We start from the raw sequence: 16,505 nt of genomic DNA, 5'->3' as shown, positions 1-16,505 counted from the left end.
GCAACTCAGCAAGCCATTCTCATACGAGAGCATGAGAAAAGCCTCCAACCTATTCAGTGCAGCAAGAACTACCTAAGAAAGGTGTCCTTTAGCACAAGCAAGACTTTTCCCCTATGCCTATGCAGCAAAAGACTCATTTTGCTAAAGGGCTTATTTACAAAATTATCATAATGACTAAGAGGCTGAGTTCACAAATCAAAATAAATCACCAGCTTTATTACACAAGCGTAATTGTCAAGCACTGCACTCTGGTTTTGTTTCAGTTTCTCATTACTGCATTCACAATCCTTTACAAGTGTTATACGCCCATCACACACATATAGAATCATAGAATCATAGAATAGTTAGGGTTGGAAAGGACCTCAAGATCATCTAGTTCCAACCCCCCTGCCATGGGCAGGGACACCTCACACTAAACCATCCCACCCAAGGCTTCATCCAACCTGCCCTTGAACACTGCCTGGGATGGAGCACTCACAACCCCCCTGGGCAACCCATTCCAGTGCTTCACCACCCTAACAGGAAAGAATTCCCTCCTTATATCCAATCTAAACTTCCTCTGTTTAAGTTTTAACCCATTACCCCTTGTCCTGTCACTACAGTCCCTAAGGAAGAGTCCCTCCCCAGCATCCCTATAGGCCCCCTTCAGGTACTGGAAGGCTGCTATGAGGTCCCCACGCAGCCTTCTCTTCTCCAGGCTGAACAGCCCCAACTTTTTTTTTTATACAGCTTTATGCAGTGTAAAACACACACAGACTGCAATATCCAGGCAGCACCCAGCTGACAGATTCCACTGGTCTTACAAGTATTAACTTAGTTGTGACCATGAGAACAAAGTGATTATGTAGAAGAAAATAACAAGCCAACCTCATTTTCTTTCTTAAGTAACAAGAAAAACCTATGCAAGCATATTCAGTTGTTTTCTGTTCTCAGATGTATCGCATATGGTTTGCTTTATGATGGTATCAGGGGATCTGCAATTACAGAGTTACCAAAGCTAAGGTAGAGGAACACCCAACCCTTCAAATGAAGGTAGAAGTGGATGAAGCCAAGCAGATAATCCCCAGTTGTACCAGCGCCACCTTTCTGACATAGCTCAATGTGGATTCTCTAGTTAGTAAACTCCTTAAACCCAGGTGCAGGCTTCCTCAGAGCAAGTGAGTACATTCCTGAATACTGAATTCCTGTACTTTACAAGGGTAAAGTCATTAAAAGAAAAATGGGGTCAGCTTTCCTACGCCAATAGGAACAGCTACAAAGCAGCTCTTTCCCCTCATGAGGATCAGGCAGATACTGAATCTTCAGCACCCTCAAAAGAGGGGCAAATAACCATTTACTGTCATTAGACAGCTATAAAGATCCAAGTAAGATTGGTCCTTGTCATGCATTTCCTAATACTCAAATTTACACCAAAACATACACCAAATACACCAATGCCTCTGGCATTCAGGTCACCACCCAATTACTCAAAAAAACACTGAAGGGCAGCCCAGCACTTGCAGGATACATCTATGCTGGGAAAACTGCATTTGATTCACAGAGGCAGAGGCAGGCTGCTGCAATACACCAGTGCTGGACTCCAGCCTGGAGCACAAGCCGTTGGCAAGTGCAGACAAGCCCCCTGGACTAATGGAAACTCTAAACTTCATTGTTAATTCCCATTATTGACAGCAATTTTACCTTTCACGAATCTGAAATTAGCACTGATGTCTAACATATTGATCACAAGCTGGCATCCATATTAGGTTACAAAAAGCCAACAACCTGAACATTAGAAGACCATTAACAATGACACGGTTTGAAATTCAGAGACCGCAGAGATGGTATCCAGGTTTTTGGGGTGTTGTCAGCTGTTGATATAACTGTGTACACCTCCACACGCAACACGCAGGAGGAAAGGGGATTGCCAACACCGAGGTTCACAAGCCGTGTCAGCAGCCCATCGATACAGGTGAAATGGGAGGATTTCATTGAAGCACCACTTTCCTTCAAAGAAAAATAATACTAATGAAAAAAACCCCAACCCAAAAACAAAGCACTCAGAAGCATATAACCATCTGACCTGCCCAGAGAATTAAATTAATCTGTGATCTTTGTACCTAGCTAACAGCAAGATTTCCAAGAAATACTGATTTTACTTCTTTGTATGACTGCTCCAGTCCACTTTCTAAGTTTTTACTTAAGTTTACTTTGCTTTAGAGCAGTATTTCTAGAAGGCAGTAATGCTACACTGAATATTTTGAGGAGGTCAAGTAACACGATACACGGCTTTTCTCTCCAGGTCTGTGGGGTTCAAATCTTGCTCATGTCAGTAGTGACCAAGAGCTGTTGACATCAGACAGCTGTTATGTGACCCATGAGGAATGAGCAAGTATCCTTAGTCCAGTTTTTCCTGGACAGGTATTTCTACCTTCCCAACAGCAAAGAAGCCCACACTCAGGCTGGCAAGTTTCAGGAGTTAAAAGCAGCATAGATAAGGAGTAGCTTCCTCAGTCCTGAAGGAGAACAGGAACTTAAAGACCGACCTGTCCAGGAGAAGGCTGCATCATACCTCTAACAAAAAAAGCAAGAAATTTCAACTCATAAGTCAGTCAAGTCAGTATTTGCTGCAATAGTACGTTGCCCTGAGTCTGAATGTTGAATGTAGCTGAATGTACTGGTTGTAGTATTTGCAGTCAACAGACCAAAGTGTTGCTCCTTTACAGGACCACAAAATCCAGAGAGTAAAGGTCAATTGTCTAATTTCCATCATAACATACGTACCATCTTCAGGAGAGCACAAACCAAAAACGTACTTCTTGCACTAAGTGCATCCTCTGGGTTCACATAGTTTTCCTTTAGTTCAACAGAACATAGTTTTGTCAACTTTAACAAGAGATAATTGGCTCCTGAAAACTTAACATCACACACAGACTTGAATTTCTTCTTTACACTGCTCATTGCACAACAGTGTCAGAGCCAAAAACTTCACTCCAGCTGACAAATGTAGTTGCACACAGGCTGCACGACAGAGGTGGGAGAAGACCAGGACCTTACAAGCATTAGGACTCCTAAACCTTTTTCCCCTTCTCCCAAAAGCATGTTTTATTTTTGATTCCAATCAGTTTAAGCACAGTTTAGAGAATTCAACAAGCAAAGCAAGCGCGAGATGAAGTCCTCGCCTATGGAAATAGCCCACTTCTCAGTACCCTGGAATGTTTTTTAAGTATAAGAAGACAAAGTAAGTCCACAGCAAACCCCGAAGAGGCAGCTCCGAGCCACAAGCAATCTGCACGAAGCTGCTGGAACCGTAACCTCCCCAAACCCACCCCACCATTACGTAATGGTGCTGAGCCAGGATTTTCACCAGACAGCCCAGAACTGTTGTTAGGAGACATCTCCTGTCATGCACCAGCAAACTGAAAGGGTTTTGTAAGAAAAGGCCAACCAAACACAATAAAAACAAGCATAAAAACCCCACAGTCACCACAAAACACACGAGAGTTTAATCCAGAGCCTACATCCATATGCTAGAAGCATTTCCTTTCCAAGTAAAGCTTTATATGACATTCTAACTTGCAAAAAAGAAGAGGTTGCTTTAACAGGTTATGTCTCCCCAACATCAGAATATCTGCTCTTCCTCTCTAAAACACCAGTGCTCACCAACTCCTTGGATAGGTGCTTTCATGGTGCCTTGTTATTTTTTTTAAATTATTCCTTATCCATTTAACACTGCAAACCCGCTTGGATACTTATCTCGAGAAGGTACAAATCACATCCTATAGGAAAGGAACAACAAAGTAATCATCTCCTACCTCTGTTATTATTGCCACCATTTGTTTTCTTACTCAATCTCCTTAATCTATACCAAGGCAGTGTGAAGAGCCTATGATACAGCAAAGAATAAGCCTATTAAGAATCAGTTTACTGTGTACTACTCTCTTCAGATGTTATTTTAAGACCTTAAAAGGGTTTCAATATTTAATAAAGGACTAAATCAGTTAAACACATCTTTAAGTCTCCTGTGAAACACTGACCTTATGAGACAATGGTTAGCAGGGGGAGGAAGGGGGACACCTAAGCAGCAAGTTATGTTCTATTCTGTTCTTTTCATTCGATACTTTAACTCAGTTTAACAAAGCTGACTTCTGGTTTAGCTGCATTATAAAAATGCCTGACTATACAGACTGCTAAGTTTTCTTAGAAATAGTGCTTTTAGATGTTTGACACCTTACGCACGTAAAAAAAAAATAATAATTTTATATTAAGAGCAAAGAGCAGTTACTGAAAAAACACATGAAGATACGCTGAAGCCATTGAGGGCTTTGTAAATATTAGAGAGAGAATTCCTATTGATGACAAACATCGACTTAAGCCAAAGTTCTGCTCCAGCAGGCACAGGACATTTGGTCATGTGTCAGGACCAAGGAAGATTTAAAAAAAAAAAAAAAACAAAAACCAAAAACTTAGGCATCCCATAATGCTGAAGAAGTCTTCGCAATAGGAAGTCTTCCCAATAGGATGGCCATTTGTTGTTTCTACAGAAGACAAGCATCAGCTAAACATAGCTGTTTGAGGCTTCCAAAGCCTACTCTTGGTACAACATTACAGACCAAGTACTTAAACAAGCAGTAAATATTCCAGATATTAGAAGGCAAACATGAATTCCCAACTCACCTCTAAAAAACTATTGTAATTACATTTTTCATAACATCTGAAGATCTACAGTTTCACGTGGGGGGGGAAGCAGGGAGTTAAGTAAGAAGAGAAAAGGCATAAGGAAGTATGTGCAAATACAAATACAAAACCATAAACAATAGCCCTTTCCGAAAAATATTTACCTACAGTGTTTAGTTTTGGGGCACACTCATGTAAATACACAAGTATATGTATTCCAAGGCCATTTCAATTTCCAGCCTCCTTAGTTCTGGAAAGATGCATACTGCATCTAGGATTTATGCTTTCCATCATAACACTCTGCATTGGTAAATGGGTCATAACCTAACTGGATGAAATATATTGTATCCAAGTGTATCCATCTATGTTGCCAGGGTTGAAGGGAAAAAAAAGAAGGGGGTGGGGTTGGAACAACAAATCACTAAATATTCGGGTACTTCATACGCACGGAGAAATGCACATGTGCAACTGCAATCGGCCACTACCCCAGTAACTAAGCCCTTGGTCTGCACTGCAGGGCACAACGTGTTATTAATCCAAACTGTAATTTGTTTATATGGCCGAGGCTCGCAGCACACGCATACCTTCGAAACTAAGCAAGCACCACGGAGCCGGTACGTGCCGAGCACCCCACGCAAAGCCGCACGCACACGCGGGTGCACGGCCACGGTCCGCCTGCCGGATAACTTCACATCCACGCAGGCCGGGCCGCCAGAGAGAGACGGCGATGGAGAGAGGAGGAGGAAGCAGCCTTCGCCGCCTCCCACAGCGCCCACGGCACCCCCGCCCGGCATCCCCGCTTTGGATGCCGAGGGGGGAGGCCTGCAAGGAGCGAGGCGGGAGTGGGGGTGAGAGGGGGGTGGTCGGGCAGCCGGACCCTCCGCATTGGGAGGGTGTGGGGAGAGCGGAGCCCCGACTGTCGGAGCGGGGATGTTTCCAGGCATCCTTGCTGCATGCAGGGAGCCGAGCGGCAGTGACAAGCGGTAGCGCAGCCTGCGGGGGAGGGGGGGGGGGGGAAAGGGGTGCGGGGGGCGCTCCGGGGAGCGCAGTCCGGAGGAGGAGGAGGAGGAGGAGGAAGAAGGGGGGATGCCCAGAGGAGCAGGCGGGCTGGGGGAGGGGGCCGAGCCCTGCCCCCTCTCCCCCAGGCGCTGGGGCGGGTGAGGAAGCTGGGGCTCCCCCTCTCTCTCACGCCAGCCCTGTGCAGCGCCTTCAAGGCGGAGGGGGAGGCGGCGGGGGGAAGAAGGGGGGGAAATGCTGCAATGTAGCGCCGGGCGGGCAGGCGAGGGAAGCCGCAAACCCTCCACCGGGCCCCGGCGCAAGCCCCCGGGCCGAGCCCACCTCTCCCAGCGGCCGTGCCACCGGCAGCCCCGCGGTGTCCGCCCGGGGCGGGGGAGTGGGAGCGCGGACGATATGCCAGCCGCGGGCACGGCAGGACGACCCGGCAAAAAGGGTGGCGGGGGCGCAGCACCCACCTTTCACCACCCTGTCCGTCGTCGATAACTTGGGATCAACGGCCTTATGCTCCGACATGTCCGGCGGCCGGGGAGGCGGCGGGGCTCTCCCCGCTCGGGCAGGGCAGGCACGGGCTCAGGCGGCGGCCGCCGCCGCTGGGGTCAGGACTCCGGCTCCTCCGCTGCGGCCGAAGTTGCCGCGTCCCGCCGCCGTTCGCTGGCTCGGTTCGGCTGGGCTCTGCCGCGCGGTGCCTTCCTCCTTCGTCTTCCTCCACCCCCGTCCTCCTCCTCCTTCTCCAGTTAATTATTGCTCGCTTTCAATCACGCCTCCGGGTTGCTCAGGACGGCTCGGTCTTCCCCCCCCCCCGGCCAAAGACCCCGGCGACAACACCCGCGGCTGGCGGGCGGGCGGGCGGCTGTCAGGCAGCGCCGGCAGGAAAAGCCGCGAGTGGACGCGGGCAGCAGGAACAGCCAGGTTGCACACGCAGCGGCCAGCCCTGCGCCCGCTCCCTCGCTCGCTTCCTTCCTCCGAGGCGCTCCGCCGGCTCCTCCCGCCGCCGCCCTGGACGGGGATGGGGATGAGGATCCGGATCCGTCCCTTCCCCCGCCCCCCGCGGGGTCTCTCCCCTCGCTCGCACCGACACCGGCCGCGGCCCCGCCGCGCTGCACACGCTCCGCGGCGCAGCCCCCTCACCCCGCCGCGCCGCCCGGCCCCGCCCTCCCGGCTCCCGATCCCCCGCGCCGCCATTGGCTGCGCCGAGCTGCCAATCACTGTCAGGTAGCCCCGCCTCTGCCGCGCCGCTGCACCGCCCAGGTGCGCCGCGGGTGGCCTCCCGCGCCGTGGGGGCCGGCGGGGCGGCCGCGCTGCCCGGTCCGCTCCTGTGCCCCGCGGGGCCGCGGGGGTACCTCGGGGCCGCAGGCGGACAGCGGGAGCCCGCCTATGGCGGCGGGGGCGGCCGCCACTTGTCACTCACGGCGGCCGGGAAACCGCGCCCGGTGCCCGCGCCTGCGTGCCGGGCCGGCCCGCGCCGGTGCGGGGGGTGCGAGCAGCCGCCGGGCCCCGGCGGGTCCGGCCGCCTGCCCCGAGGTGCGGCGACCCCGGCGCGGCACAGCCGCTGCACGGCCGGGAAACTGCTTAAAGAGCATCCTTCGGTCTGGGGGATTGCTAGGACATCTCTCGGTAAAAGACTCCCCGCTACGGATGAAAGAATACATCCGCCTCTCGTAACCGTGTATCTTGCCTGGTGCACCTGGCGCAGGTTACCTTGCACAGGCTGCAGCTCTGGGCCATGCTGCTGGGGCCTGGCCAGCACCTTGTCGTCTCAAACTGCCCACCAAGGAACACCGTGGTAGTCAAACCTGGCATCTGAAGCATTCGTTGCCCCCCGTTGGAAGGTGACAACTCTCTATGTTTCTTTGGGGGTTGGAAAGCAACGTGCATCCGTGACCGTGTACCCCATCCTTTCGAAGAACAGAAATATTTTTTACATGTTTATACATGTAGTTGTTCAGGAGGAGCTATTCTTGACTAATTTCATGACTAATTTCCAGAATAAGGCTGAGTTGTTCCAGTTTACTTTAACACTGTGACTTTTAATTAAAGAGGAAAATAGGGCACACCTATTCTGGAAGAGGGATGTTTACAGAGTTGTTGTTGAACAACATCTGTGTAGATGAGCCAAGAATCAACAGACACCTAACCCAGCTTCCCACTTCCCTCCAGGGTGATGCACAAGTTGCATGCTTAGCAGAAAGCCACAAAGAAAACAAGATGGCAGTTATGACACATATCTCTGCTTTGATATCCCTGACATTTTTAGGGGACATTTTGTTGGCTGTCCTTGTGGCATTTTCACTGAACATGGGAAGACATTGTACGTGCCTGACATTCAACACAGCAGCATGGGTTCTCAGCATGTTCCCACAACCATGGTGAGCTCCATGTGGTGTGACCACCCTTTTGTCCCACAAGTATGAGCTAGCCGGGTAACAAAGTTCCCATCTGAGATCCCTATCGCAATGGGAACACAGGAATATGAAACAGAGCCAGTGCTCCAGCAAGGACATTTTATATATGCCCAAAGAAATCCTGAAGCCCATGGCAAGTTTGCAGAAGGCTCCCCATATGTTGGGCATACTTCATGAAGTATGAAGTGCACAGAAGAATCTGAACAGGAAAACCTCTACATCTTCATCCCCAGTGCCAGGAAGCACTGCTTAGCGGCACTTGGTGCCTGGGCACAGAAGGAGAAGCAGCGTGTTAGGAATGCAGTATGGCCAGTACATTCAGGTATTGCCTACACCTTGTGGGCCACAACTTCTTGAGAAGCGGAGGACCAGTTTGGATCCGTTCTTCTGTGACTGCAGGCTGTTTGCATGAGTCATCTGGATTCTTCTTGATAGCTTGCAATAACAGAGACTCTGGGTCTCTCCAGGTTACACTCGCTCCCCCATTAGTCACAGGACAAGACTTCAGCTCTGACTTTGTAATAAGAAAGTGTAATTATTGTTGCTGTTACATAAGGACATTCAAGTGTCACAACTCCACCATGTCTGTATTAATTTTGAAAGCTATCTAGGGCTTCTTTCTTTTAACAGTTTTCCTTTGCTTCTAAGTTTTCAATTATAATATGCCACTGAGGCTGGGAAAGTTTCTTTCATTTGGTCTCGTGAAGTGTCTTGATTACACACCTGTTGAATGCATTTAGTATTCCTTTTCAAGCTAAAATCTCCATTTCAGGTAATTTCTTCTGTAGGAGTTTTCAGATTAGCTTTCATAAGACAAAGGTGAGTACCACTGCCAAATACCACATATCATGCTGCCACTGTAAGGTATGATATGCCAAGATTCACATCACAGGTGTAAGATCTCAGGACTCCTCTGTCATAGTGTGATGCAATCTTACCCCCATGACTTGTGTCAGGAGCATTTGCAAAATCCTTACCCTTGCTGTGAGGGAGGGAAGGGAAGAGAGAGAAATCACCAAACCCCATTTTTGTTCTCTCATAATGGTAATGGCTCGGAAAAAATCCTGTATTTCTGGTCTATGTTAGTAGTAAAGGTTGTATAACTATTCCTTATTACTCAAATCTGTCCTTTCTCCCCAGCTACACATGTGATCCCTCAGCTTTTTCTCATGAAGACCTCTTTACTGTAGAGGGATTTCTTTTTCATGGGATCCGAGTTGCATTTGATTCCTTTGTTCTTATTTATCAGTAGGAGGAGAACATGAAGATCACATCTTTGAATGGGAATAACACAGTGCATGGATTCTTGGCAAATTCTAACACACTTGACCTCTTGCATCACCGATCCCTAGTAACATCATTAGTCATTTCATCCCCTAGCAGAACAGAAGCCCAGCATGATACGCTCTGATCTTCTGTAGAGCAGTCAGTCCCGATCACAGATTCTGGAGACAAGGTCTGTGAGAGCTGGGGGGGGAGAGAGTATTTTTTCAAGTCCAAAATAAGTCAGTCCCCACCTTTTTGCCTCAGATGAGCTTTTCTTTTCCATTTTTGCTGAGACATGACAATTCTTGTAAGCACACAGCAGCACCAGAAAGCAGCAGCATCCGGCTGAAGTGAAAGGAGGAATAAATGCCCATACAATGAGAAGGCACTCATTTTAAGCCAGAGCTTCATAAAGAACTACAGGCTAACAGATTCCAAACATTGCCATAGGTCTCATGACAAATCAGCAATTGAGTTGCTTGGACTTTATTTCAGCAGCAAGATGAAGACTATCTTCTAGAAATGTAACCATGCATTTGCACACTGATTCAACCAATTAAGATACTATTTTAAAGTATTGATTGGAAGAGATAGCATTTAAACTTTTAATCATTATTATTAGAGAAAAACTGTTCTAGCTACAGGGAGTCTGTTCTTCACACATGATCTTTTAGCCCCTGGAAGTTCTGGCTTCACATGTAATAAATGTAAGTTTGACAGTATCTTGGGAGTAAAGGGGAGTTAGTGCTCTTGAGTATTATGATGGCTGCATGGAAAATATGTGCAATGAGGTTAGACTGGATGTTGATGCTGCCTGAACTGATTATTTTCCTGATTTTTCTTTAAAGAGAGATCTGTATTTTCTTTAAAGAGAGATTGTTTTAGTTTACTACCCTTCAATATAAAAATTAATGGGCATTCTTAACACCCATGTATCTAAGTCTATTGCCTAGGTCATAGTCTCTATAACATAGTTATCTACAAGACTAAACCCACTATGTACTAATCTATGTTGACAGTGCATCTTCAGGAGACATTCCACAGAGGGATCAATGTTCTGTTACAGCCCACACTCACAGCACTCGATACAAGCACCTAAAACTTCCAAAATAACTATATTAGTCTATATTTGACCAAAACAAATTTGATAGCAAGTGCTATGTACTAGCCTTGGAAAGTCAGTATCATTTACCAGTGCTCCACATGCCATTTGGTTTCATGATATTCAGAAGAGGCAGTTCACCCCAGTGTAGAGACCCTACACAAAGGACCGTATATATATATATATATGTCAATTTATATCATCATTGAGGGTTCCCGTCTGAGAATTTCTTGATGAATTGTTTCCACTCTTATTCTACCTCAGTACACAAGAGGGAGCTAGATAAAGGGCCTGTAGCACATAACAATTCTTTGTATCATCCCAACGCTTTCCGGCTATGTTTGCAAAGGGTTGGAAAGTTCAGATGGCAAAGCATAGCCACATAATCCATCACCAAATGTATCCTCCCCTTTCCCCATGTGTGGTCTTCAGGCATCCTCCTCAGGCACTTAACCTGTTGCATCATCAGCCTCTCTGGAGCTTTGCATGTTTTCCCCTTGCCTTCATCTGTCGGGTTTTTGGCTCAGCTGTTTATACAGGTTCTGGATTTGGTCCTGAAGCTTTTAGCAGAATTTGTACACACTGTTAATGATACTGTGCCTGGTTTAGAAAGCAAGCAAAATAGATAATTCTACAGAGAGTCACAGAACGGATGATACGAAAACGAATTGTGTTGGAATAAAATGCAAGCAATGGCATCTGGAATACTAGAGAGGGAAAGCAGGTTAGCTCCAAATTCCAGGATGCTGAATCAACATCGAAAACAGTAACAAGTGGTGCCATGAGCAATTATACAGAGCTGGACTGACATTTGAAAAGTCAACATATAGTAAAAGAAAAGAAGTGAAAGAAAATAACCTTGAACACTGGAAATAGTTATACTCCCTACCAAAACTGGCCTGCTTACAACATATTTCAATATAAAAGAAGCATACCTATTATCATCTAGGGCTGCAAATGAATACTTGCATTCGTATGAAGCCTCTGGTGCTAAATTAATTCAGAAGTCATGTCTGTAATCCCTAGCAGCATGCAGACTCAAGAGAAATTGTGCAAGGGACTTCCACATCTGCGTCCTTTCCAGTACTGTCAATGCAAGTTTCCTCCACTGCAATTTCAGATGTCTTAAGGGGCACATACTTTCATCAGACTACTTTAGTAAGCCCAAAGGTGGAATTAAGTTTGGAGACAAGTACTGAAGCCAGCATAAGAATAAATCAAGACACCAGAGATGCAAAGACTCATACCAAACTGAAAAGCATAGTCAGAAAGTCATGGAGCCAGAAGTTTGAAAACCGTAGAGTCACTATTATAAGTCAGGGCTGGAACAAGGTGAAGTATAGCAGCATAACACAAAGGAGACGGGAACCAGGGATCAAGACTAAGCAAACAAGAATGAAAAGCAAGAGAGTCAGAAGCAAAACTACAGCCAAATGGCACTGCAGACTGCCAAAAGCAACTGGTGGAGTTGCCTGACACATCTGCTATTAGAGGAAATTAGCCAAGCCATAGCTCCTGCACAGCTGGGCCACAGTCCCAGTTGCCCTATTGCATCCAGCTGCAGGGCCAGTAGCCCAGGCAGAGCCCAACAGTGTGGATAAATGTGCATTGGTTTAAAAGCCGACCTGCTGGAGTAGCTTGTCCCTATAAATTCACTGGTGCAAGCAGCAGATTTAACTCATCTTCTGTATCCAGTAGAGCACTGCAATGATACGCCTAAATGTGTTTAAAATTATAGCTTTAATTAAGCACTGCAAGTTTGTGCAGTGGAAAGGCCTTAGTGTAGGAAGAAATAGATGTATCTGGAGGCAGGCAACAGTGCCAATGTTGCCAGAAGTGGAAAGACAACCCCTCATCTCCCCCTGCTGGTGTGCACATCCCTAATCCTCTCTGCAGAGTGGTGAGGAGCATCTACCTCGGCTGCTTCGCCTGTGCCGGTACTTTGTGAAACTTGAAAGAAAGGACCCTTGGGAGCAGCTTCCAGCATCGAACTGTTCTCAGGATGCTGGCAACAGCTTAAAACCACAGTCCTGCTATCAAGAATTAGTCATTTGCTCCCAGAGAGTTCATCCTGCAGGCTTTCGTTCTTAATTAGAGACATTGCTTTTAATGGGAGACTATGGAATGCAGAATTTGCAATAGGCCTTGAGATGTTATCCCTGTGAATATTAAAATCTTCCAGAAAATATAAATGAAGAAAGTAACGGAAGGAAAGCTCACTGCTTTTTCTGAGATGCTGTTGCAGTAGCAAACATTATGACAGACCGATTCCTGTTGAGAGAGAAAGGAACAATGCTGGAAGGAAATGGGAATAGCAAAATAGCAAGATACATATTCATTTTGAGTTATAAGTAACTAATACATAGCTAATTTAATTCTGGCATGGTATTAAAAACTACTAGTGGCAGAAGCAGCTGATGCGATCCCAAAGTAAGACGTGATATTCAGTATGTTCAGTACACAGTCTGCTTTTCTGCCTCTTTTTTTACAGGAGTAATGCCATTGTCAGAGACACAAAATCAAAAAGGAATGTGTATAATCTTTTGCAAGAGTGGAACCTTATTTGTTTTCATAAAGATTTCATGATTTACTACTTATTTTTCTCCCTTATTTTCCAGAAAACAGTATAGATTAAATCCTGCTACTTTAAAAGTAAGATGCATGGAATGCATCCTGGAGTAAATGATTTATTCAAGTACCATCAATGCCAACTGAGGGCTCAGTGGTAACAAACAGACCATAACTGGTGTTAGAGGTGAGATAATTAATCACAGTAAGTTAATATCCAAGGAACAAATACCAAAACCTTCAATTTCATTGCCAAAAACTCTCATAAAGTGTCTTGTGATGTATTATTTAAAGAAGCATAGTGAACATGAAAAGGAACAATGGACTAGAATGTGTTTTCTGTACTGACCTCCTGTGCTATGTCTTCCTAGGAAAGATGGAATGAAAAAAAAAAGGAGAGAACAATCTGATCTCTGAATGTGTATCTGTAAAATTCCCAAATATTTACAAAGCAAACCAGTGAAACCTGGAGATTGCCATACTGTTTAAAGAGCTCTAATGAATAGAATTGCTACATTGAAATAAATGTAACTAACTTAGTGAAGTTGGCTTAGTGATAGCATTACAAAATATAAAACTCTTCAATTCATTTTCAGTCAGAGTGGCCATAATTTATACATTGGGAATCCAGATTCTCACTTACCCCAAGGCTTTAAACTGCTATAAGATGCAAAGCTGCTTTATAGCAGTTGTAAGTTCCACTTACACTCACTTCAAATCCATTTTATATTCCTGGGGTGATGAAGAGCAGCCCTAATGTAAGGCAGAGCCAGGTTTCTAATTGCATACATTCTCAACCAAGGATGCAAATTCAGGGCTGCCCTTTTCACCATCTGCTGCAAAGACACTCCTTCACTGTAGTAGTGCTGTACTAGTCTCACAAGGCTTTCCTGCAGGGCAGCTTGTAATATTAGGTGTTACTATCCTTAAAAATATAAAGAAATATCAACAACCAAACTCCCTCCTTCTCCCCCATGCACCAATGTCATCTAAAAACATCAGCCTCAGGCATGCCACAGAACATCTTTTTAATCATATTTTAATCAAATTGCTTTTCATTAGCTTCTCAAGTTTTATGTAAGAAGCACATGAGCTGCTTTAATCTTTCCTCCTCCTCCCTCACTCCTCAAAAGAGAGTTTCAGGACTCTGTGCTTACTCAAAGAATGGAATTCAGCACAGCAACAGATGCATAAATCTTCTGAACTGCTAAAAAAGTGCTACCCAGAGGCTGGTATGGCTTTAGATGTTGACAATCAAGTGCACAGGACTGGAGAACACAGTTGAAAAGCACTCAGATAATATATTTTCCTTTAAAAGATCCCTAGCAGCGAAGGAACAAGGGTTATTGATGTGTTAGAAACCACAGAAGATCCTGAGAATGGTCATATAGGAATTAGGACTTCTCCCCTCCAGAAGGTGACAGGATCAATAGCCCAACTGAAGCTTGCATCTACACCAATGCATGCAACCTGGGTAACAAACAGGTGGAGCTGGAAGCCATCATACAGCAGGAAAACTATGACATAGTTGCCATCACAGAAGCATGGTAGAATGACTCACAACTGGAGTGCTGCAATGGATGGCTATGAAGTCTTCTGAAGGGATAGGCAAGGAAGGAGAGGTGGTGGGATAGCCCTGTGTGAGGGAGTGCTTTGATAGTATAGAGCTTAATGGTGGTGGCTAGGGTTGAGTATTAATAGAGAAGGATGAGAAGGCAGATGTCATGGTGGCAATCTGTTATAGACCACCCAGCCAGGATGCAGAGGCAGATGAAATATTCTATAAGCATCTGAGAGAATTTTCACCATCACTAGACCTTGTCCTCATGGGGGAATTCATCTTACTAGATATCTTCTGGAAATACAATATAACAGAGAGGAAACAGTCTGGGAGACCTTAGTGTTCTGTACAACTACCTGAAAGGAGGTTGTAGCGAGGCAGGTGTTCATCTCTTCTCCCTGGTAGCAAGCAATAGGACAAGAGAAAATAGCCTCAAGTTGCACCAGGGGAGGTTTAGATTGGGTATTAGGAAAGAAATTTCACCAAAACAGGCTGCCCAGGGAAGTGGTTGAGTCACCATCCCTTGAGATATTTAAAAGATGTGTAGATGTGGCACTTAGGGGCATGGTTTAGTGGTGGACTTGACAGTGCTGAGTTAACAGTTGGACTTGAGGATCTTAAAGGTCTTTTTCAACCTAAATGATTCTATGATTCTTATTGGTACAGGGCACATCCGTTCCATAAATAGATGTGTTCCACAGGACGGGTCAATTTCATCATCTTGACTTTAATGCTTTGTGAAAGTAGTTGAAACCATATCAAGGAGCAGACAGTAACATGATTCAAAACTATGAAGACGTTGCATATTGAATGTAAGTAAATATTTTTCAGTTACTCTAGCTATCTTAGCATTGCAAATAAGCCCAGCACTTGCGTTAATTGCTTTATATGACGCTGCTTTCTGCCTAAGAAGGAAATACTTCTCTAACTCTCCTGGAGTTCACAGCTATCCCAAGAGTAATGACTTCTTGCTGGTTTTCTTCCAAAGGATGTTGTCAGCCCCTCAGTAGTTCATTTCGGGTGAAAATAACCCTTGTGCCAAGGCCAGGCCAAGATCATATACCAAATAAGTCCAATTAAAATCTTCAGATAAGGCTTAAATGATATTTAAGTACTACAGTGCTAGCCTTCTGCTCAGTAGTGAATTCATGTAGTATCTGCAAAAATGGGTTTGCTCAGAGTTGAAAATTAACAAGGGCTTATCCTGACCTCAGAGTGGGATTGGTGAGACTTCCAAAATTGAGTAGCCCAGGACACACACGCTCTGCCAGATTCTCGGGAGTTTTTTCTGCTTTAATAGATCAGCTGGCAGAGGCCTGATCACAATTGTGTGGATACTAGTGGAGGACAGTAGATACTAGTGGAGGATCTGGATGCTGTTGCAATACATCGGTCTCAGGAGACCCGAAGGCCGGAAGCAGCCCTGACACTGTGACTGGTGCCAAACACGAGAGTCACAGGGAGTGCTAGCACCATGTGCTTGCGTCATGCTCCCCCCTAGCTGGGAAACAGGGTGCTAGAGGATGTAGTCATGTCATCTCATCTATGTACCATCTATTTTAGTAATGAAGCTTACATTGAAAAGAAAGAGGCAGAAGATAAAAGAGAGCTATTGCTGCTATGCAGATGTAGAGTTAAACATGGTCTACTAATACAATGAGTTCCTACCAGATGGCAGATGATCCGACCTTCATCACTTCACTAAAATGCTTTCCTTTTGCCTCTGTCTTGTTCAGATGTAGCTTGAGCTGACACTTTTTATCCTTGCTCCAATTCGTTTTATGTACTGGATCAGCTGGAAAAAAGACCTTGTTCATACTGGAAAGAAACAAGACAAATGGCTGGTTCCAGCACCATATAATTAGGGTGCAAAGCATGGCCACATAAAAAATATAGATGCATATAAAATATGGGAACCAGACCTTCTGCCTTA

General features: G+C 45.6%; 1 protein-coding gene across 1 annotated transcript in view; it reads right to left on the bottom strand.

Annotated features, from left to right (window-relative positions):
- Positions 1-6,784, bottom strand: part of PPP3CA (protein phosphatase 3 catalytic subunit alpha) — a 189,475-nt gene extending 182,691 nt beyond the window's left edge. Inside the window, exon 1 of the mRNA XM_065691334.1 lies at positions 6,129-6,784. Within this exon, the coding sequence (XP_065547406.1) occupies positions 6,129-6,186 (58 nt within the window). The 5' untranslated portion in view covers positions 6,187-6,784. The remainder of the gene's footprint in view (positions 1-6,128) is intronic.
- Between the last annotated feature and the right edge of the window lie 9,721 nt (positions 6,785-16,505).

The sequence above is a fragment of the Lathamus discolor genome, chromosome 1, assembly GCF_037157495.1.
Source record: "Lathamus discolor isolate bLatDis1 chromosome 1, bLatDis1.hap1, whole genome shotgun sequence".
In the NCBI taxonomy this organism is placed as follows: domain Eukaryota; kingdom Metazoa; phylum Chordata; class Aves; order Psittaciformes; family Psittacidae; genus Lathamus; species Lathamus discolor.
This window is presented reverse-complemented; position numbering and strand designations above follow the sequence as displayed.